This window comes from Tympanuchus pallidicinctus, unplaced genomic scaffold (genome assembly GCF_026119805.1).
Source record: "Tympanuchus pallidicinctus isolate F22 unplaced genomic scaffold, pur_lepc_1.0 scaffold5, whole genome shotgun sequence".
In the NCBI taxonomy this organism is placed as follows: Eukaryota; Metazoa; Chordata; class Aves; order Galliformes; family Phasianidae; genus Tympanuchus; species Tympanuchus pallidicinctus.
In genome coordinates, this window is record NW_026294769.1 from 43,000,699 (window position 1) to 43,024,575 (window position 23,877).

At 39.3% G+C, this 23,877-nt stretch overlaps 1 protein-coding gene across 8 annotated transcripts in view; it reads left to right on the forward strand.

Moving 5' to 3' along the window:
* Positions 1–23,877, forward strand: part of SGK3 (serum/glucocorticoid regulated kinase family member 3) — a 55,852-nt gene that overhangs the window by 26,006 nt on the left and 5,969 nt on the right. For 7 of the 8 annotated variants that reach the window (XM_052703688.1, XM_052703683.1, XM_052703687.1 and 4 more), the window contains 12 exons: positions 3,021–3,220; positions 7,182–7,265; positions 8,622–8,694; positions 11,350–11,425; positions 16,694–16,781; positions 18,710–18,759; positions 19,998–20,055; positions 20,643–20,726; positions 20,816–20,947; positions 23,058–23,170; positions 23,390–23,426; positions 23,534–23,620. In XM_052703688.1, coding sequence (XP_052559648.1) covers positions 3,143–3,220; positions 7,182–7,265; positions 8,622–8,694; positions 11,350–11,425; positions 16,694–16,781; positions 18,710–18,759; positions 19,998–20,055; positions 20,643–20,726; positions 20,816–20,947; positions 23,058–23,170; positions 23,390–23,426; positions 23,534–23,620 — 960 coding nt within the window. In that variant the 5' untranslated portion in view covers positions 3,021–3,142. Of the gene's footprint in view, positions 1–3,020; positions 3,221–7,181; positions 7,266–8,621; positions 8,695–11,349; positions 11,426–16,693; positions 16,782–18,709; positions 18,760–19,997; positions 20,056–20,642; positions 20,727–20,815; positions 20,948–23,057; positions 23,171–23,389; positions 23,427–23,533; positions 23,621–23,877 lie in introns of those variants that run through there. The other variant, XM_052703691.1, reaches the window with a different exon arrangement.

A 23,877-nucleotide genomic window follows, 5' to 3' on the forward strand; every position in this document is an offset into this window, starting at 1 on the left:
CTATATACGTTCACATTGAGTCAGTTTTGCTATTGCCACGCTCTTGCTTCAACAGAGACAAGAGTCAGCTTGAAATTTGGCATTGTTGCGGCTTCCTACAGGAAACAGTGAAAATAAAGCTTGCTGCTGGATGGCCACAGTGGAGAGAATGGACGTGGAGCAGTTGGTTAGGCTTGAAATTTTGCCAGGAGAATGCGTGACTTCTGCTCTTCCCTTGTCTATCTGTCTGTGCCTTCCTGTGTTTCAGACCTCAATACTGCAGTGACTTGATGGTTCTAGTTCATCACAGTTGTTTTTAACAGCATTGATTTTGGTGTTCATGTCCTGCATGATCTGCATGCTCTTTATCTAGTGCTCAAGTATGATTTTAGGGTATTTCTTTTATAGGCTGTTCTTTATTTTTTAAAAAAAGCTTCTCCTCCTTTCTGCTTGTTGCCAGCAGAGGCAGGGTTTGCTTGTTCCTAGCTGCAGAAAAGCTGTAACCAGAGGCAGAGACTTCTCACCTGACAGTGTCTATTACATTTTCCCATATTTGACAACCTTCAAGACACTGCAGTTTGTGCTTTTGGAGTTGTGTGTGAGAATGCTGTCTCTTTGCTCCTTGTGACTTTCATGCAGTTATCATGGCACTACTGGTTTTACCTACTACTAAAAATTCAGCATGGAGAAGGGTAAGGTAAATCTGTCCCTAGTTCTGCAGGCAGACCTGCAGTTCTGACGAGTTCTTCAGAGCTCGTGTGCTCACAACAAATAGAATTTAAAGAAAGCTCTGATATTCTGGACTGTAATGGCCTAAACAATAATGCATTTATTCCAGCCTTGGCAATTCCATGTAGCTTTGGTGACCCAGGCTCAACTTGGAGGAGATTCCTCAGGGAAGGAAAAGAATCCCAGCTGGGGACCTTCCAGGTAGCTTAAAGAAAGAGACTCGAACACTGCAGTTTCAACTTGTCAGATGATTTATTTTTTTTCTCCCCCGCAAGATGAATAAACTCTTCCTGAATTAATGTGAGTGACGCTTCCTCCTTTTGTTTCCCCTAGAACTTTGAGCTTCTGATCTGGAATACAGCTCAATCTGCTAAGTAATGTTCTTTGTGCTACAGCTTTTAATCCTTAGTCATACTTGTGTAGTGGTGGAACTGTGGCACCAGGAATCAAAGGTGAAAGGGATCAGAGAGATGCAGCCTGTATTGTGAGAGTGAATGCATGCGTGTTAGGAATGAATGTGGGTTTACAAGAGGACAAAGACATTGAATGATATTAGTCAGGGAACTTTTAATTCTTGTTAAAGCTTTGCTGTGTTCTTTGTGTGATGAGCAGGAAGGCAGTTCCTTGAGCTGTATCTGAAGTGGCTGAATATTGACATAAGTGTTTAGTGAAGTGTAAGCTTAGCAAAATGCTGACTGAAAGCAGCACCCATTCCCTATTTTAGAGGACCTCTTACTGGTGGAGAAGAGTACAGTTAACCTTTAGATCTTAAAAATAGTGTGGGGAAATGGGTGTAGGATAGTCTTAAGGAAGTTCTAGTGTGAAAAGGGAACTGTACCTTGTTGTAATAAGGGTTTTAACAGTGGCTTGCCAAAGGAATGGAGAAACCAAGTTGAAACTTTAGGTCAGTAACCGTGCTGTAGCCCAATAAAAAGGGGAAGGAGAAAAACTCAACTCTATAATTGCCAGATCAGTGAGGAACAGAACACTTGAACTGACGACAGATGTAACAAAAAGTCATTCTCTGGTTATGTTACAGTATGGATGATCTGTGACTCAGCTGTGATTACAGTAGTTTCAAACACTCCTTTTTGTTTAAAGTCATCAGACTGAACTTTCAAAATTACTTAATTTTAAATTACTACAGGAGGGATGATAATGTGAAAGTTTGACTCAGGGAGATGTTCTGGCTTCTGAGAACAAGAAAGTAGTCGACTGACTGTGATTAGCAGGGTATCAAGAACGTCTTTTCACTGAATTCCAGGGGCTTCAGCCTTCTTGCCAACATAAATATGGGTGTCTCTCTAATAGTAGAATTACCTCAAATTAGCTTGTGCTTTTGAAAGTTTATGGTATGAAATACAGTCCACTTTAATACCTCACTGTTTTAAGAAAACAGGGAGTTAAATGTTGAACTGGGCGCTCCTTTTTCCTCTGGGTGTTTTGAAGAGAACAGTAGCCTCCTCTTACTAAAATAAAAAAAAACCCCAAACTTCTGTCATGTCTGTAGCTCTGACACGCAGTGTTCTAGAAGCTGAGCCGCACTCGCTGACAACACACTTCAGATGGCTGCGCAGGCCTGAACAGGGGCTGTAGGTATTTCAGTGGTGTTCTCCAGCACTCCTGAAGTTCCTGTCACTTGAAGTGTGGCCTGGTAAGCAATTGGCTTGTGCTCGCTGCCAGGTGGGCAGAGTATTCCTCTCTCTGTAGGGGAACATCCAGTTAGCACCGAATGCTCTGTCTTTTGCCTTTCTTGAGTTCTGTAAGGAAGTGAACTGCTTTGCTGATGGGAACGGGCGCCTTACTGCTCTGCTAAATGCAGGCTGTGCCAGGTGTGCCCTCTGAAATTCACATGAAACAATTTTCTAATGTCATCTTTGATCCCTGATGTGATAATTAAATCCACTCAGTACATTCTGGCAAATCTGAAATGCCTTCTGGTACAGCCTCATGCAGTTGAAAATACGTAGTCTTGAAAGAAACCCTTCTGAACGTAATGTCAGTGGTTTTTCCTCAGCTGATACCTAGTTGTTATTTCACTTGGTTCTGTCTTTATTCCTTCAAGTGGACCCCAAATCTAATTCCAGAATGCATAAAGGAGGCTTTTGTGTTGCACTCAAGTCCTCAGAGAACACAAATGATTTCAGTGAAATGACGAAGGACCAAAGGCATGAAAACTTGCAAAATCTTGTGCATGTCTGCGTACATGCGTAGTAAAGTGTATGTCCTGTGAGGAAAAGTTGTTGTCACACAGGTTTTAGCACTTGGAGCCAAGTGTTCCTGGACTTAATTTTCTTTATGTTCACTTTAAGGTTACATGATGGAATTCACTCAAGGAGAGTTGCATATCTTAGATCAGTACCGCTGAAGATACCTTCTGATTGCAACACCCCAGGCACAGTACTGTCACGAATTTGCTGGAAGAACGCATACAATGGATCTCAAAGAAAGCTGCCCAAGTGTTAGCATTCCCAGCTCTGATGAACACAGAGAGAAGAAAAAAAGGTTTACTGTAAGTATGTGAGTTTAAGCATTGTAGGCAAATGTGTAGGTTATTACTACTTGCAAGTGTTACTTGTTTTCAGTAGTGAGCTTGTTTCTATTTTGAACAGGTTTACAGAAATCTGTTCGCTTGCTCTTGTGAGTACTGGCCATAGTCCAGTGTGAGAAGCTGTGAATGTTTTACAGTGCTTAACTACTTTCTGCAAAAACAATTTGACTTTGCAAATTTGTGATACTCCCCCTCCACCCACCCCAAATAGCAATGTTTTCTCGTATAAAATAGGGAAGTTTTCAAATGTGAGTATAACATCTTAGTGCCAAATCAAATGAAAATTTGGCATTCTTCGCGATTTATTTTTGACAAAAACATTCTTTTTGTAAAGGAATAAAATACGTTTATGAAACTGCCGTTTTTTGTAGGTATCACATTTTCATATTTTGTGTGTAAAAGGAAAAAAAAAAATCATAAACCATCACATTTTTGAAAGACCAATTCTCAGTCTTCCTTCCTGTTTTCCGATTGTAATGCTTATGAGTTTTTTCCTATCCTGTTCTCATTTCCACCTCTTGTCGTTCCCCTCCCTTTCTTTTTTGGTCTCCCAGTTTAACCTTCTTTCTGGAAATAGTCTTCCCATCCTGTGGGGAGGTTCTTGCAGTTTGAAAAACAAAGTTTTGTGCACTTGTGTGTGTTTGTATACAAAGACAGCATAATAATCCTTCATTTAAAAAGCTCAAACTGTCTCATTGCTCTTGTGCAACTTCCTCTAAGCTTCCCTCTCTCTGAATTAGTCACTCTTCAGAAGTGGAGGGTAAATACACTTAGACTCAACTGCTGCCTGAATATAACAAAACAAACATTTACTTAATTATTTGTCTTCCTTGACCCCCTCTTCCCCCTTTTCCTCAGAGAAGAATGATATTCAATCTTCAAGTATGTCAGAGCATAATTTGAGGCATAAATGTGCTGGTAAAAGGAACAAGAGAACATTACTAATACTTTGAATGTGTGCGAAACTCAAATGAGCAAATAAAAATCAAAGCTGAAACTTGAGCAAAACAAGTTTGCTTTATTGCCTCAGCACTGACAGTCCTGCTGTTAAAAAGTCTCAGTGTGGTACAGCTGTGGAACATGCTGATATTTAGATTTCCATGTCACTTTACCTAAATATCTTTGTGACAGCCTTAGCTCAAAGGTACTTTATCTGGGCATGCCCTTTGGAAAGCGCTACCAGCAATAGTAGGAAACATCAGAAATTGGGTGTGAGGAGGAGGAGGAAAAAAAAATCCAGCCCAGTTTGTGCTGTGTAGAGGTGCCTTGTCTGGGCATTTTCTGCTTTCTGCATCAAGGAATAATGAGCAGTGTGACAGGGCTGCTTTCAGCAACCAAGCTTTTGACTACTGCCTTGTGTGCTGTAGGATTTGATGACAGAAGTGAGGGTCATGCTAAACTTTGTGGTAGGAACACTGAATTCCAGAGCATGTCTGTCAGTGCTTTCACTTTTGCCTCCTTTTTTGTAGCTGTGTTGTAATGACTGGAGCCTGTCAGGTCTGCTTTTGAACGGGAGTGAGAGGGGTGGGGGGAACACTTAGTTCTGAGCGACTTTGTGCTAGGTCATAGTTGACTGCTTCTCATGGCAATGTCTGTGCGAATTCCCTAAGGAGGAAAAAAGCCTGGGGGTGAAAGAAAATGTTAAGTGACAAAGGCTAGGAAAGACTTTGAGTGACTACTTTGTATAAACTTTACCACTTCACTGATTACAGTATGTATCATTGCTGCTTCTATTAAAAGGCTATTCCAGAATCTTGCTGATCTGAATAGAAGTGATAACTTGTAGCTCAAACCTCCCTGTGGTTGGCTTCATGTTGGCTCAGAAAGGATGCAAGTATGAGCGTTGTCTAGCTCTCATACTTAGTCTAACTGAAGCATTTTCAGAAACAATCTCTGTAGAATCCTTATTCAGATAAATAAGTCAAACTTCTCAGTTTTGTCTTTGGAAATGAGCTCGTGGTTCTTACTGAGCATCTGCATAACCTTTTAATTGAACGTTCAGTTTTTTTTTGATAAATACTACCTGTATTTGATATGTTTATTACCTTTGGGGTGTGAAGTGGGAAAGGGAGCTAATAATTTCACATTTGCTTTTTTTTTTTTTTTTTTTTTTTTTTTTTATGTTCAGGCTGTGCAGTTTTTCTGTTTCCACTTAATTTCTGGTAACCAGCTTCTTTTATATTCATTCTGGTTCACTGTCATGCCATTTTTCCTGAAGATTCAACATTCACGTTTTTTTTTTGTTTTTTTTTTGGGGGAGGAAGTGGCAAAATACATATTTTGGGCCACACATAGGCCGTGTTAACTGCTATTCTGTCCTTTATAGTGGCCTGCTTTCTTTTGCTTTTATCCTTGTGTTATTTAATGGCTAAGGCTTAATTGTATTTCCTGACCTCTTCTGTTGTCTCTTCCAGCCATAACACAGACTTGCTAAGAAATCATAATTTTTCTGATATAATCTGAGAAACTTTTCAGTTTTAACATGTAATAAGGTACAGCTTCATGGAGGCTGTTGTCCTTTTTTAACTATAGTTAGTTTGCATACTTTCCCAATGCTTCCTTTCTTCAAAGTGAAAGATGTATATCCTACCATTGTACATATTTTTAATACAAATTGCATATTCAGTCTAGCAGTGTAAGCTACCAAAACAGAATTGAAACCTTTTGATTTCAATGATTTCTTCCATGAGGAAATCATATTGAGAAATAGCTGGGTGTTGTCCAGTCTGGATCTGAGAAGACAGTTTGCAATGATGGTTGTGATGGTGATGTTTTCAGGAGTTTTGTTTAGTCTTGTGGGTTTTTTTAGAATTTTTTTTCTTAATCTTTTTTTTTTTGAAGTATTACTTATCCACAGATTGCAGGGCTTGGATGGATCTTTTCCATTTTCTAGGAGCTGTTTAAAACAAGTTTTGCTTTCGGCTTAATTTAGTTAGTTTGAAAATGTTATTCTCTGAGCAACTCTGGATGGGTGGTGGCTGTTGTTTTTTGTTGTTTTTTTTTCTTCTTCCTCTCTTGCCTTTCTAGAAGCAGTCAAGATAAGTGTAGCTGGTGGTAGTAGTAGAGCCCAGAGGTATGAAAACATGGGTTAACTGTTGATGCAGAACAGAAGGGAAGGAGGCCACCAGGGTATCAGCCCAGTTTTCTAGGTGAGGAATTAGCAGCCTGCTGCACTTGTTTCCTTGCTATGTCCCTCTTCTCCTTGAAGAAAAGGTGGGCTCTTTCTGGAAAGACAAGAAGATGGGGATGGAAGATGAACTGCTTGCATAAGAGGGAAAGGGATAGGAGATCCAGCTATCAAGTAGGTGTATGAATCCAGGGATCCACAGTTTGCCTGGTTACTAGAGTCCTCTGATGTCATGGGATTTGAATTTTGCATCAGGTTCCAGCTACTCGTCCCTTGACCCCAGACCTGTATTATGTAACCTGAACTGCATTTCAACAACAGCAACGTTTTTTTTTACTTTGAAGAACTCATAGAATCATAGAATGCTTTCAGTTGAATTTAGTATTGTCCAGATTCCCAACTGTCTGCAAGAATCCTAATTATAATATGCATTCTAGATGTTGGGAGGAATTGTTCTCTTTATACCTGTCATCCGTGTGCACTTTCTCCCCAAATTTCAATGAAGGCAGTCTGCAGTGTTGGAATGCTTTACTTCCTTGGTATTTGATATTAGCTTTTTTCTCTTTCAGGGCACAGGTAAGCAAAAGTCGTTTCTGAAAACAGCCAGACTTTCTTGCTCTCCTTGTCCTTTGCATTGATGATTGGTGTTTGTGACTACTGTAAGAAATACATAGCTCAGCCAGTGTGTTCACACAATAAGTTTAACAAGCTGGCCTTATTTTCACCCAGGGATTAAATGTGGGAGGTTTTCTGAGACTTTGCTGTTGACGTTAACGTGTATTTATGTTATTGTAGGTTTACAAAGTGTTGGTCTCAGTTGGCAGAAATGAGTGGTTTGTCTTCAGACGGTATGCAGAGTTTGATAAACTCTACAATACGGTAAGCCAAAGGCGGGTTTCATGGCGTTGTGCCAGGATAACACAGGGTAACACTTGTTTCCAGTGCTAACTGTTCAGCTAATGCCCTCACTGAGGAGCTTGAGTCAACATTCAGTAACTTTAGGAGCCTGTTTAAAGAAAATGGTGGGGTTTTTTTGTTTTGTTTTGTTTTTTGTTTTACTTTGAACTCAAAATTGGCTCCTTTGCCCAGGATCATTATGTTGCGAGGGAAATTTCCAATTAACCAATTGTCAAAGCATGCAAAGTGTGTATTTGTGTATGCAATTGGTAGGATGGTCCCAGCCAAAGGATTGTAGCTGATGCTTTATGTCCAGGTGAGGACCAGTGACAAGTGCTGTCCTTCAGGGTCTGTCTTGGAACCAGTACTGTTCAGCATCTTTATCAATGGCATCGACAGTGAGATCGAATGTACCCTCAGCAAATTTGCTGATTCAAGCTGAGTGGTGCAGTTTGATGCAATGGAAAGAAGAGATGCCATCCAGAGAGACCAGGGCTGTCTTTGAAAGTGGGCCTTTGAGAACGTAGTGAAATTCAACAAGGCCAAGTGTGAGGTGTGACGCTTGTCTGGGCAATCCTGTATACATAACTGGACTGAAAGAAGAACCCCTTGAGATAGCCCTTTCAGGGACTTGGGATCCTGGTGGACAAAAGGCTGGACTTGATGCAGCAGTGTGCAGCCTGGAAGGCCAACTGCTTCCTGATTAGCAGATTATCCCCCCTCCACTCTGCCCTTGAGAGGCCCCCTCTAGAGTACTATGTCCAGGCCTGAATTTCCCAACACAGGAAAGATGTTGAGCTGTTGGATCAGGTCCAGAGGAGGGCCACTAAGATGATCGGAGGGCTGGAGCACCTCTCTTACGAAGAAAGGTTGGGAACTGGGCTCGTTCAGCATGGAGAAGAGAAGGCTCTGAGAGGACCACGTTGTAGCCTTCCAGCACTTGAGGGGAGCTTATAGACGGGAGAGAAACAGACTTTTTACACTGTCTAATAGAGACAGGACAAGAGAGAACAGTTTAAAACTAGAAGAGATGAGTTAATTGGACTAGATAATTAGGAGGAAACTTTGTACTCGGAGGATGGTGAGGCACCAGAACAGGCTGCTCAGAGGAGCTGTGAATGTCCCATCCCTGGAGGCTTTCAAGGCCAGGTTGGATAGGGCCCTGGGCAGCCTGATCTGGTGGGTGCCAGCCCTTCCCATAGCAGGTAGGTTGTAACTAGATCATCTTTAATGTCTCTTCCAACCCAATCCATTCTGTGATTCTATAATTATGATTTTGATGGTAAAAATCACAGCAAAGGTCTAAGCGTGGTTTCATTTTATGTGTTATATTTCCAGCTAAAGAAGCAATTTCCCACTATGAACCTGAAGATTCCAGCTAAAAGAATATTTGGAGATAATTTTGATCCTGGCAAGTTATTATCTTGTTTCTTGTTTTGTCAATGTCTTTATTTGAGACTTGGTCTGTTGCAGCATACAGGAAGCTATCTTAGATGAGTATTGCAGCAATCCTCAAACCAGTGACTAAACCAAAGTTTAGTCATACTTGAGTAAAGAGCAGGAACTAGCGTGGGTAGGTATTCTTCCTTGTGATTTTGAACAAACTGTTGCTTACTGGCATGATACCTGTTTTGTACTGAGTGCTACAGTTCTTCCCAGCCGGGTCATATTCAGGATTGTGAGAGATTCTAACTGTCAGACATAAAATCCAAATTACAGGCTCTTCTAAACATATGCCTATTGAACTTTATATTTGCTTTGTGTGACTTTTCTTCCTGCTAAAAATTTAAGTAACAAAGGAATTTATCCTTGAAGGCTTCTCAACTTCATATCTAAATGTGTTTTTTTGCACAGTTTAGATGAAAACAGAATTCTTCCTGTTGTTACATTTCTGGAAGCCTGTGTGATAAGATCACTGTATGATCCAATTAGGACGGATTAGTCCCAATAAAGCTCACCCTGCCCACATCAGAATATTAATGGAAAATCACTTTTAAAAGTGCAGTGAGTCAATGGAAGCAATGCCATGGGTGAATAAATACAAAGGCAAATGGGCAGGCTAGGCCTCTGCTCTCTGTTCCTGATGGTCATTGAGAACCTCCTTCTACTGGCTTGTTGATTTGATCTGTCTAAGTTTGTAGTGTTCCCTCCTCCTGTACCTGTTTAAAGGTTTAATATTCTTCTTTGCTGAATTACCAGTGGAACCAGATAGGCTGACCTTCTTGGCATGTGTTTGGTTGAAGAGTTCTTTCAAGCATCTTCATTTTTAGCAGTTACTGTTAATCATCTAAACCTTGATGTGAAGCTTCCTTCTCTTTTTTTTTTTTTTTTTTTTTTGTTAATTAAAATAATCCCATACAGTTACCCAGGTTTGTTTTCCTCTTAGGTTGACTTCTTCTGAAGAAGACCTCTTGTTTTATTTTGTCTTCTTTCATTTTCTCCTACCTTGGGACTTCAGAGCTGGCCGAAGACCTAGTAATATCATGCTTTCTGGTCTTCTGTGCAGCCATATGTGCTATTGGATTTCTTGGATTCAGATTTAGGAAACTGGATTTAAAATGGGGGGCGGAGGGAAGACTAAAACTTCACTGAAATTATGTATGTAAAACACAATCCTCAGACTTACTTTAAATTTTCATCGAGTGTTCTGTAATCCTGGAAACATGAGAAAGCAGTTCTTAAGATTTTTCTTGCTTCAGGGCAGGGTGATGCTCATTTAAATAATTCTTGATCTTAACACTAATTTACTAAAACTTTGATGCAGTGTTTCTGTTTTCTTCTGAAATAAGGTGTGTTCTACAGCTTTAGAAAGGTATTTTAGTTTTGTCTGTCTGTTCTTGCATGTGCAGTGTGGGCATTCAGCATTGCACTGGTGCATTGTAGTCATAAGCACAGTAGAGTGAAACTGAAAAATGCTTTTCCCAAGGTCTGCTAAAAATACCATCATCACATCATCACGCTATCATCTAAAGCCTCATTTCTTATTATCATTAAGGTTATTTTAAAATTAATCCAATTGTAACTTTAAAAACAGAGTAGAGGGAAATAATAGAAACCAGTCAGAATACAGAACAAAAAAAATGATGGCGTGTATTTGAGTAGATTTGCTGCAGATATTTTTTCTTCAGCAATGTGGATAGGTTTCTAGCCTTAGAGTGGCTGACTGCATTCAGCATCAGAAGTAGCTGATGCTGGTGACTCGCATAAGATCTTTATGCACATTCATGCTCCTATTTTGGGGGATTGTTTAACATCCTAATTCAGATTTAGGTGTTATGTTGCTGAAACAACGTATTGTTCTTAATAATTAAAATTCTCAAGTTTTTTTTTGCAAATATTTTAAGTAACCTGCTCATGGCAAAAGATGTCATTAGAATACCTTAGAAGTGTGTACACGTTGATTTTTAGAAGAAAGAGGCTTTTTGTGATTGATACAAGTGATGAAACACAAGGTTCTTCTGTTCTGTGCTTTTGTTTTCCTATTTCAAATCCCTCGCGTATCTTTCCATACTGCTTAAAAAAATCATAAAGATTCTGAGGATTTGTTTATTTAACATTAGGGATTATGTCCAAGGTGGAAAGAAAAGTATTTTACCTGATTACTTTTAGTGTTACATCTGAGCACTTGCTAGATGGTTGTGCAACTTTCCCATTTTCATTTGTTATGGAAATATGCTGTTTGGTGAGACTGTTCATGTAAAAACACGATTTGTGTGATAGTTTTGCCTGTGGCTTTTTTCCAAGAGAAATCTGGGCCTGGGGGGCTCAGCCATGCAAAGAAGGCTGCAGGAGGTTAGCACACTGCGGTTGCACGTTGCTCTTGAAGTGCTTTAAAATCCACCTGTCCTGTCACACTTCAAAGTAGCATTACAGAGGAACTGAACTGTGTTCTCTCACCTCACCTGACTGTTCTTGTGATTTTCATGTGTTGAACGAATCCTGTTCTCACTTTGCTCTTTTTAACCGTTGTGCATCAAAATCTTCAAATATCTTCAACTTAAAAATAAGTTTCTTTTGTTAGCTGACTGATCGTTCCTAATAAATGTTTTTTTTTTTTTTTTTCCAGATTTTATTAAACAGAGAAGAGCAGGACTGAATGAATTCATTCAAAACTTAGTTAGACAGCCAGAGCTATGCAACCAGTAAGTAGTTTCATTTCTGTTTTATAAGGGCTATGGCTATATTAAAAGTTGTGAGGTGTCAAATATAAAATTGTGAATTAAGTACTTTTGACTAGAAAATTTATTTTACCTGTCAGAACTTCTAAATGTAATAAATTATCTTTAATATGGTTGTTCCTTAAAGAAAATACAGAGGCTGAAGAGCAGTATAAAATGTTTTTATTTTCTCGGAACTGATTTACAAATAGTCTTGCAATTAACTGAAATGAATTTAAGGGGTGCAGTTTACACACACTCTTCCTCTAGGGCAGGTGTTTGTTCCATTGATAGCTTTACTGATTGAGAACTCTGTCACTTGCTACTTGTTGTCCTTGTAGGAGTGATTCCCTGCATCTTTTCTGGTCTTGTTTAACATCTGCAGTGGTGACCTGGATGAAGTGATAGAGTTCATCCTCAGCAAGTTTGCTGATGATACACAACTGGGAAGAGTGGCTGAAACACCACAGGGCTGTGGGGCTATCCAAGGAGATCTAGAGAGTTGGGCAGGGGGGAACCTGACAGTGTTCAACAAGGGCAAGTTAGGGGCTGACCTTCTGGATAGGAGCTCTGCGGGGAAGGACTTGGGTGTCCTGGTGGACAACAGGTTGGCCACGAGCCAGAACTGTGCCCTGGTGGTGGACAAGAAGGCCAGTGGCATTCTGGGGTGTGTTAAAAAGAGTGTGGTGAGCAGGTCTAGGGAGGTGATCCTCCTTCTCCACTCCGCTCTGGTAAGACCTCACCTGGAGTGCTGTGTCCAGTTCTGTGCTCCCCAGTTCAAAAAAACAGGGAACTTCCAGAGAGAGTCCAGTGAAAGGCCACAAAGACAATGAAGGGCCTGGAGCATCTCCTGTATGAGGAAAGGCTAAGAGAGCTGGGACTGTTGAGTTGGAGAAGAGGAGGCTGAGGGGGAGTTGATCAATGCTTATAAATATCTAAAGGGTGGGAGTCAAGTGGATGGGACCAGGCTTTTTTCAGTGGTGTGCATTGAAAGGACAAGGGGCAATGGTGCAAACTGGTCCATGCAAGCATGAGGAAATAACTTTATAGTAAGGATGACAGAGCACTGGAACAGGCTGCTCACAGGGATTGTGCAGTCTCCTCTGGAGATACTCATAACACATCTGGATGTGTTCCTGTGCAACCTATTCTACAGAACCTACTTTTAGCAGGGGGATTGGAGTAGATGATGCTCAGAGCTCCCTTCCAACCCCCACGATCCTGCAGGTTTTCTTAGAGCCGTTCATGTGTGTACTCCAGAACTTGTTTTAAGCATCTTAACCAAGTAGCTTGGTCACCTTCTTTTGGTGGCTTGGAACTTGCCTGAAACACATTAATAAGATTCCATGCTAAATCTTCTGTCAGAAGACCTGTATGTGTGATAACCTCCATCGGTGGGATGGTGATGAAGTGGTGATAAATTACAAACAGTTTCTGCATTACAAATTTGGAGGAGGACACTTGTGTGAACTGATTTTGAGGGTAAACCTCAGTTTTCTTTCAGTTTCAACCTAGACCTAATCAATTTAAGATAAAGCCATGGAGCTTTCTACGTTGCTTGAATTAGTAAATCAGTAACGTTCTATTTCTGTCTTTAGCTCTGCGTTTCTTTACTACATGTGCTTTGTTTAATTATCCTATCAGTACAACCCATGAAACTGTCCATTTCCCACAGGAAATAAATACCAGAGCATATTGCTGCAGTTTGAAGTCTGCCATCAGATTTTATTTTCCAACAAGCAAATTATGTAATGTTGATTAAGTTGAACTATGTACTTCCTTTCTTTGGAAGAAAAAGAATGGCATATATAGGTTCATTGTGATAAGTGGAAAAAACTTTGAAACAAAGGCTTTATGGCAAAATAGTTTTCCACTGAAGGAAGTGCTGTGAGTTTTGCAGTCATAGCATTGATGTTCTTTGGGAAAGAATAGAAAACACTGCAGAATAACTAACTGTTAAAAACAAATCTGTTTTGTTAAATTATTGAAAAGATTCAGATCTTTTTTTTTTTTTTTTTTTTTTAATTAATTTAGCACGACTCTCTTGCCAGTATGTCCAAATACCAAATATTGTCTCTAAACATTTCATATTAGTTCTCCAGAAACAAAGCCGTGCTTCTGTATGCATCACAGATTACAGCAAATCATGTTAGTAATTACATACTCTGTTGCCTTTTCTATGTGCCGATAAACATGAGCAGGAAAGAAATACCAAAGGTTGATGATCTCGAGTGTCTTGGCACAACCTGCTAGAAACTAAAGGAGTATGCAGTGCCTGAGTCTTTACAGGTAGCCCGTATACACATTTGAACTGTTTTGCTTTAATAATAAATTTGATGTTAGCTAAAATAACTCTCAGAAACTTGGTAACATACAAGGAAGTGTTAGGGGGCTGCTTGTTCTCAGAGTAATGGAAAGAAGCTCATCTTCCACTAAATCTTTAAGCATTAAAACAGATATTGAGATTTTATGCTTTTTAAGTCCTGCTTGGGAAAACGATTTCAGTAAAAGCTGAAGAGTGGTTCATGGTGGCTTCCCACTTCTGGAAGGGAAGGCACTTGAATGTCTGAATTGAAAAGCACAGATGTCAGATTCAGTGTGTCTGTGATGGTGATCTCTACATTATTCTCTGAAACACGTAACTCTGTGCTGTGTTTTGTTTTTCTTTCAGTGGACTTTGTTCTTGGGTCTTGTTTGTTAGATAGCGTATCAGAATCAAACCTTTCTGCTCAGTAGTAAACCTGACAAAACCTACAATCTGCTAGAGTGAATAGAGAGACCCTGTAGTGGGTGGTGAAGGGTTTTCCTGCAGTCCCTGTCATGTGGGATACTGGGCTGGGTGAATCTTGTCTTAGACTGAATTGGGAATTACATGGGCCAGCTTTGAGCTGTGTTTGCTCAGCTAACCATATTTGTTGGAGAACCTGCACTCGTGGGTAGAATGCAGCGTGTACAAAACAAATCTCCAAGGGGGTGGAGATCTGCTGATGCTTCTCCTTTGATGACTGCTGTCCTGGGTAGGAGCTGGTAATTTGTTAGTTATGAGCACTATTTTGTGTAAGAAAGATAGCAGCATTTCACATTTTTTGAAAAGGGTCTTTACAGTTTAAGATATAAAGCACACACCAGGGAGTATACTTTAGACACTTAGGTTCTGTCAATGCCAATTAATTGTACCATTGTGTTTCAAAGTTTGCAACTTCTTGAGCTTGTTTATGTTTCTCCTCACTTTTTGTATGGCTGGCATGTGTTAGCCTTCCCACGTGAGCACAGAAGTACTGCCACTGAGGGAACTACATTTAGGGGGAGTTTGGGGCCTCTTTGTGGATTTCAGAGATAATGCATGAACAGAATGTATCCGGTCCATCATAAAAGTCCAGGGACAAACAGCTTACTGGTAAAAAATAGGCAGTGTGCATTGAACATTCCACCTACGCTTTTTTTTAATCCATTCAATTTGATATGAGAGGTTATTTTAGAAACAGTTTCAGTTTATTTTGAAATCCTTTGAATTAATGCAGCACCTGAGCTAATGGTCACACTGCAACCTTGGTGAAGAAGTGGGTCCATTAAACTTTACTCTAATCACTACTTCTGCAGTCTTTCACAGCTTCTGGAATTAGATGTGAACCATGTAACATTCATCAGTTGTGCCGCTGGCTGCTCCATATTGCAGAAATTGCTGAATACCCAAAACTGGTCAGCAGCCTTTCCCCACAAAGTGATTTTTTTTTCTGCTCTGAACTCAGTAATGGACAAAGTTACTACAGTAACTACTTGAGATGTATTGCACCATGCCCTGCTTAATCAGCCAGTTGCCCAAAATAATGGATGAGGGAAGGTAATTAGGGCAGATTTTGGAATTCCATGTCTAGTGAAAAATGTTAACCATAACTTTTTCTTCATTTTATGATAACCAGAGGTTCTGAAACTTTTAATTGTTGTCACTTGTAGGTCAATATTACTGTAAATTTCCTACCAGTTATTTTACTCTTCCTGGGACCAAGGATACCAAACATATCCTGAAATAGATCAGAATTTGGAGTTTATGTAAGATTGGGAAAAGTAAGCTGAAATGGTTGTGAAATTGTGTGAACAGTCTCACTCCTGAAAGGCTAATGGTAACTGAAATTGCATTCCATCCATACAGAATTTAGGAATACAGAACATAAGCAATGGAGACTGTGAGTGTTAGTAGAGTATGACCTGAGTTAGGTTCCGTAACACTGATGTGAAATACATTATCTGGAGAAGTGTCAAAACTAATTAATCTCTCACTTCTGATCCTTGCTTTACAGAAGTGCAGAAGGTAAAATAGACTGAAAATAGCAAAATAAGGGTATCTGCTTCTAATATAAAAACTACCCTATGTTGTTACTCTAAAAGAGCAGCTTCATGGTGCAGGGTGTGGGCTGGTTGTTGTTTTGAGGGCTTTTTTTTTTTTTTTTTCTTGTACTGAACAGCTCATGCAGAGTTTCCTAACTGCAGCCGCCCTGAGAACGTATGAAAAAACTCTGAAATCTAAGTGAAATTTCTTCCTGCATAAACCATCTGCCTTTTAGTGAACTTGAAAGGCTCGAGTCATCTCTTCAAGTGGTGTATAGCTGTAAATGAGACCCATTCAGGAATTAATTTTGCCTCACTTGCATGTCCCTGTGTACAATGGGAATCTTACAGTCTCTCTTACCAGTTTCTGAAGGGTGGCAGTTTGTCCTGAGGTGGAAAGATTTCTTGTGTTGCCTTGTCATGCCCAGCTAGAGTGCACTGAAATTTCAAAACAGTGATGCTTCACTTAAAGGCAGATGGGGACAGGAACATTACTACCACATACCTCTTGGGGCATGCATTTCTTGATCTTTTGATGTGTTTTACTTTTGTTTTGGCGGTGTTGAAAGCAAATAGATTTACTTACGGTTGCTGGCCAGTTGAAACTTAGGCTTTGGATGGGGCCTTTTCTTCAACTGATTACTTTAATGCGGTCCTACTGACCATTCCCTCATGAAGTCTCCACATATGTATACTGCAACATTTCACATTTTTGCAAGTTGAAAAAATCTTACATACTGTATGCAACATACTCAGCAATTACATTTCTGTAAAAGCATTTCTTGCACACAGTCCTTAATTACTGTAAGTGTAAAACTTTGTGATTAGTGACTGTGATGTGTCAAAGCCATTACTCTTTCTGTGATTCTGGCTGAAAATCATGCAAGTTATTGGTTTCCTAATGTATTGAACTGTGCTTCTTTCTAGCCCAGATGTCAGAGCATTTCTTCAGATGGATAACCCAAAACACCAGTCAGATCCATCTGAAGATGAAGATGAAAGGAGTAATCAGAAGGTAATAAAGCATAGATATAGATCAGTCTCCTAAATTTTAACTACTTGACAGCAATCTTAAATATATTACTTACAGAAGATTACCAGTTGGTTTTGCAATAAATCTCTCCCATGATCTTTTAAGCAGAACTGTTCTGCTGCAGGCTGTAAGATGTTTTCCTGTCTAGTATAAACTGCAGAGAGAAGTAATTCTGATCATGAGCTTTGTCTTGCTTCTTTCCCCACTTGCTGTGAGTAGAAGAGGCACAGATTGAGTTATAGTTTAGCTGTCAGTTTTTTCAGTCTCCTCGAGCACTCTTGCTAATGATGACTGTCAAGGAGCAGAGGCAATTGAATGATTTTTTGTTTGTCTTTAAAAGAAAGAGAGATGTCATTAAGGGTTGGAACGAGATGAGCTTTAAGGTCCCTTCCAACACGAGCCGTTCTGTGAAGTATAATTCTCATGAAGGAAAAAAAAAAGTTGCGATCTTTCTTTAAGTTGCTGAATTTAACTTTAGCTCACATTTAACACTGTCAAGCCTCTTCTGTCAGAAAAGCCCCTAAAGAAGTGCAGTTTAGATGGGTTGTCTGAAAGTTAATTTACAGTCTTCAGAAACAGTGCTGATTGAAGAGAGTCTTTCTAGGAAGGCAGAAGTGCCATAATTAAGTTTATTTTCTCTGGTTTACTTCGTGGCCTTAGGACTTCTCTTTTTATTCAGTCCTCTTACAGAATATACAAACAGGCTATTTGAATCAGCTGTGGATCACACACAATGCACCGTGTTTTCTCAAAGTCTCACTTCCAAAGAATGCCAGTCTTTTGCTTTTTGTTTTTTGAGTGCTTGACAGCATGGTGAGCATACAGCAGAATTTAATTTAGATGACAGATTTCCTCCTCTTCGTTTGAAAATGCTTTAAATAACATGAAAAGCTTCCATAGAAAATTAACAGTGTATTACATGATAACAAATTTCAAGATAAGTGGGGCACTCGTGCTGAACCGATAGGCTGTCATAGGAAATGGGTGCTGTCGTAGTCACTGTAAGCGATGAATTTGTGTGACCAGGAATAAGAACGATCCCCTTCCCAATCCCTGCAGTACTGAAACTTGCACGCTGACTTTTCTAAATCTGCTGAGTACTGTTGTGTGATTGGTTACTATTGGTGCAGCTGTCACATCTGGTGTTGATGTCAGGGCATGCTCTGTTCCTGTGGGCGTGCTCATTTTGTGATGCCTGCTGGCCCGTCTCTGGATAAATTGTTCTTCAAGTTTATTTTCTCTGATAAAATCCAAAAGCACAGTGAGAGTACTAGAACTGCTTTTTTATTTGAAAACAAATTGGAGAAAGTTGCTTAGATGAAGGTATTTCCTCCTGTCCACATAATTTAGAGATTCCATCATCAGTGTGTACTGGTGAGATTTGTGCCTTTCTTGGAATTGAGTTATCCATTATTGTCAGGGTAGGAAAGATTCCTAGTGGCTTTTCTTGGTAGAGGAAACTGGTTTTGTTTTTTAAAGCACCATATCCTTAATTAATTAGACTCTTGCATAAACAGTGGAGTTCTACAGTAATGTTATTGGAATAAAAGGTAAAAAGCAGTTGCAGAAGGGTCTAAGTTCTCCATGAGGAACGCTGTTTGTTGACACAGCCTTAAATTTTTGTTCCTAATCTTGTCCTCTCTGTTTGGACATAATTATTTTATTACCTTTTTTCTTCCATATGGTGTATATAGAAATGTTTTGTGAGAAGGTGTTGGTGGGCAGATACTTGAAATTTAAGAAGTTCACAATCCTAGATATCTTTAAAGAGATATCAGAATATTTGATATCTTCAAAACCTATCAACAGGTGTAAAGATATAGCTTGAAGAAATTAGTATTTTGAAATTACTACTGATTGAAGCATAAGAAAGGTTTATTTTATTGTATTCTATTTGTTTCTTCCAACAGTTAAATTCTACCTCACCGAATATCAACTTGGGACCATCTGGAAATCCTCAGTAGGTTTTTCAATTAACTGTATACTGAAAAATTGGACTGAATATAATTGCTAATAGTATGAAGAGTGGTTTGAATATGTGGCTTTATCTTTTCTCTGCCCAGAAGGAAGCAAGACATTTAATCCTGTGTTCAGTAAATGAACTCCGTTAAGACATTTCCCTTTATTTCCCTTTTCATCTTCAGGTTTTGTTAGTCTGCTGTCCTTTCACATGAGGATTCTATGGCGAAAAATAAACAAAAAACAAAACCCTCTCTCTTTCTGGAATGGTCCCACAGCAGTTAGGAATGTGAAACATTCTGAAAACACATTTGTTTTAATGCATGGCAAAGGAGCAGCTTAAATTGTTGGTATTACAAACTTTATCACTGCAGTTACAACTTGCTTCTCTGGTGTTTACTTCTGTAAACTGCTTTCTCAGTTCCCTGTGCTTTTTTCATCTGAGAGATGACACCTATTTTGATTTATCTTTCCTCTCAGATTTTTTTTCTGGGCTAACAGGAAGAAGTGCTTAACAGATTGCAGTGAGAAATGAAATTGTAAAAGTGCTTCCTTTGAGGGGCAATAAACGAGGAGAGTGTCGTAACAGTTGTTTCAGAGGTGGAAAACATAATTGTTTTGTTGACAACAATACCTCTAAATTGTACTTAGGAAAAAGTGAGGTAATTAGTGGAAATTGCTGAAAGTAGTAGTGACTTGGCAAATGGAAAAACAGTGAGTTCATACAAATAACACATAGAAGAGGAAGGTGTTGGGCCTCCCTCCTGTCACTTTAAACTGGGAAAGCAATGGATGTAGGAAGGATGGGATGAGGAAAGAGGATGAATGATAAACTCCTTCCTTCTGTCATGTAAGCTTCAGAATCCGATTGGATGTCTGGAAATGGGAGGTAAGCTTTGGGAAGAGTCATGGGGAAAAGAAGACTTAAAAATTAGAAGAATCTTGAGTCTCTGGGTGGGGGGGGTTGGAAAGAATAGCCTTGTTCATCCTCTGCACTTACACTTAAAATGAAAAAAATGAAATAAATTCAAATGCTTTAGCTCTGTCACTTTTTCTGGAGGAAAATGGAATTCCAAGATGAAGGGCAGCTTTGCAGAAGTCCAGTTGTTGATTAGCACGAAGAATTAAGAAAGGTGCTGACTTCACATTACGGTTGAAGGGCTACACTAGAATTCTGTACAGCTATGAAGCTTGTAATTTGTCCCCAAATGACCTGTCTCCCTCCTAAATATCTTTCAGCGCTAAGCCAACGGACTTTGATTTCCTGAAAGTTATTGGGAAAGGCAGCTTTGGCAAGGTGAGCTGTGTGATTGCTGTGACTCGCTGTGGTGCAGGGGTGCCGGCGGGTGTCTCATGCACGTAAACTCCCGTGTTGGATTCCTGTTGCTACTTCTCCATAGCCCTGCCATTGTTATTTTCTCATGGTACTTGTTGCCTGCCTTGGTTGCTTGTTGGGATTAAAAAAAATCAGTGTTTCCCTTTCTTGCTAAGAGCAGTAGGGATCCCCTCTTGCCCCAAGAGAGGAAGGGAGGTACCCCTGTGCTTATGCAGCTGGAGTACAAACCCTGCATTTTCCTTTGTTCTGCCTTGTCAAGCGCCTGGTGCTATGGAGCAGTGCAAACATCACTGAAACAACTCTGAGCAGTGCTGAAAAATGACTAATATTGATGCTTTCCAAAGAGATGCATTTAGCTTTTCGTTATATCAATATATAGACTGTACTGAACTGTAAGATCACACTATTAGCGATTGACTGTATTAAAAACAAAGAGACTATTGTGGACACATAGCATTAATGCTTTTCAGTTATGCTGAAATTAGCAAGCCATCAGTGGAATGTGAACTGCAGCCATAACATTTCTTCATTTGTTGTGAATTTCGCAGGTTCTTCTTGCAAAAAGAAAACTGGATGGGAAATATTATGCTGTCAAAGTGCTGCAGAAAAAAATTGTTCTTAACAGGAAAGAGGTATAAAGAAATGCACTTTCTCCACGCGCTTTTTTCCCTTCATTACAAAATTGTGTCTGTTTACTTACTGATCCTTTACTTCCTTACAGCAAAAACATATCATGGCTGAACGTAATGTGCTTCTGAAAAATGTGAAACATCCATTTCTAGTTGGATTACATTACTCATTCCAAACAACAGAAAAGCTTTACTTTGTCCTGGATTTTGTTAACGGAGGAGAGGTATGTGGGGATTCTACTTGGATTTGTGTCTGTTTATTCTGCAGTTCTGTTATTCTGTGGGAGTAACAAAATGATCCTTTGCAATGGGCTGTGATCAGTATTCTCCCAAGTTTTGGAAATCCCGTTACTTAATCTCCAGTGATGCTATTCCTGCAGGCTTCCATAGCTAGACAGACCCTGTTCCTCTTCTTATCAGCAGCGTTAATACAGAATTAATTTATGATTGTCAGATAGAAATACTGTCTCTTTGACAGTTGCCTAAATTTATCAGTTATTAATTAATCATATATTGACATTCTTCAGCATGTAAAATTCTTTTCCTTTTTCATCTGCATTATCTGAGGTGTTCGTATTTCAAAAGTGTGAGGAAGGAAACAAGCAAACAGACAACTGATTTTATTGCTATGATGTCTCTTGAAATCCTGGGATACTTCTGTGGCTTTGCAGATGTAATTGCTTACTGCCAAATAGCCTTATTCTCAGGATTCTTCTCCTTGGAGTGATGCTGTTGAGGATGAGGAGTCCACGAGTAACCTAAGGGAAAACTTCTAAAAGCATTAGAAAAAGTCTATAAATACTTGAATAGTGTTCTGGAGCAGCTTGCCTTTAGCTCTTGCTTTTCAGAGTACTTTGAGGAGTGCTCGAGAAACTCATGATTGAATAGCTACTAAACATGATAAGGGTATAAAAAGTTGTTTTTATTTCTTCAGAAGATACTATTGTATGCTAATTGTATGCTAATAATACCTGGACCTGTCTAGCAAATGAGTTGTGATTGAAGATCATAGAATCACCAAGGTTGGAAAAGACCTAAAAGATCATCCAGTCCAAGATCACAAAGCGTAGTGAAAAATGATTGTGTGCAAGTAACTATACAACATAAATGCTTAAAAGGGAAGCTGCTTGTACTCTAGCAGTACTGTTGTAGATAGTAGAAACTAGCACCTGGCAGAGGGCAGGAGAAGAAAGGGCAGAATTTACATTTGTTTGTTTCTGCATATCTCAGGTTTTCCTGTTATGTCACTGCATCTGAATACACTCAGGATATACATATGGTGAATAAAGCAGGGTGAGGTTCATACTGTGACCTATGTTGGTTGATATTCATGAAGACTACATGGCAGCATTCATGATGCTCCTAGAATTGAGATTCTGACTCCCTTTGAGTGCTGGAATCTGCACTTGATGGGCCTTTCTCTGGTCTGATGCACTGTCATCTTATTAGAAGAATATGATCAAACTCCAGGTTTGCTCTACTCTGCTTCATTTGGCATTCTTCCTGGCAAGCTAAAACACAGTTCAAAACAGCTTTCAAAGTGGAATTAAGAACTTGTAAGATTTTGGTTGCTTGCTATATTTTCTTTCAAATTTTGCAGATAGAAAACAGAATTTGTTCTTTATTAATTGAATGTATAGTACAGTTTCATGTGTGTATGATTTAATCTTTGGCAAGATTTGTGCATATGCTCAACTTGTTTAAAGTCTGAAGACTGTCTGTAGTTGAGAACATTAAGGGATGAGCAGGCTGGAACATACATCTCCCCAAGTGCTCTCAGAATAAGACACTTTTATACAGAAGTCTGAACACAGAGATAGTCAGAAATGAAAGGTTCTTTGTGTGGCACCTGACTATCTGTTAGGAGACTATTTATGCACTGTTGTGCATGCCCCATCACTAGAGGTGTTTAAGGCCAGGTTGGATAGGGCCCCGTGCAACCTGATCTAGTACTTGGTCTAACAGCTGGCAGCCCTGCCTGTGGCGGGGGGTGTTTGGATCTTGGTGATCCTTGAGGTCCCTTCCAACCCAAGCCATTCTGCAATTCTGTGATCTTGCGTAATTGAATCTTGTCACCCTCAGTTAACATGGTTTTCTCTAGTTCTTTCTGACTGGCCTTGCTTTTAAGGGCATATCCTTGTTAGTAAGTTGTCTATTTATTTCTAAGCTGTGAAAGAAAAAAGGAAGTGAGTGAAGGAATGTTGTCAATTTTATTTCATTTTGCATTCTTAAAATTGTAGGCAGCTCAATAAAATTGCTGTTAAAATTATACCATATTAACTTGGTTTTGTGTATGATTTGTTTTTTCTTATTTACTACTTTGCATATTTACAGCTGTTCTTTCATTTACAAAGAGAACGTTCCTTTCCTGAGCACAGAGCCAGATTTTATGCTGCTGAAATAGCCAGTGCACTGGGATACTTGCACTCCATAAATATTGTGTACAGGTAGGTTTCTGAAGTGTATTCTTGTCCTGTGGAAGTTCAAAATAGGACAAATTAATATATAAAAATTACTGCATGAAATGATCTCGGGAAATTTGAACAAAATGTTTTCACCGAAATGTCAAGCTTCCTTTCAGCTGAAAAATAAGTCGTTGCCTTTGAAGCTTTTGTGTTAGTGACTGCTGTTCTGAGTTCATACAAAGATTTTTTTTTTTTTAATAGGGATTTAAAACCAGAAAACATTCTCCTAGATTCACTAGTAAGTAAGCAATGTTTTTGTATTTTATATGTCCTCTGTCAGAATTGACACGTGGATTTGTAAACGTTGATTGTGTTCTGTTTTTTAAAACTCTGTTTCTTAAACAGGGTCATGTTGTGCTGACAGACTTTGGACTTTGTAAAGAAGGGATTGCAAGTTCTGATACTACTGCAACGTTTTGTGGGACACCAGAAGTATGTTGATGACTTTGGCATCTTTTGGCTGGTAACAAATGGTTGTTGAGTGTTACTGGTTTTGTAAACGGAAAATCAAATATGTGTGTATTTATAGTTATGTGTTGTTGAGGACTTAAATTCTTTTTACGGGTTCTTCCATGAAACCAAAGACAAGTTCACTGCAGGTCTGTTCTTTGTACTACTTACTAATGTTCAGTATCTCCTACTTAGCTACCCACATTCTCATAACTCTTGTCTGTCCTCTTCCCTCTTCC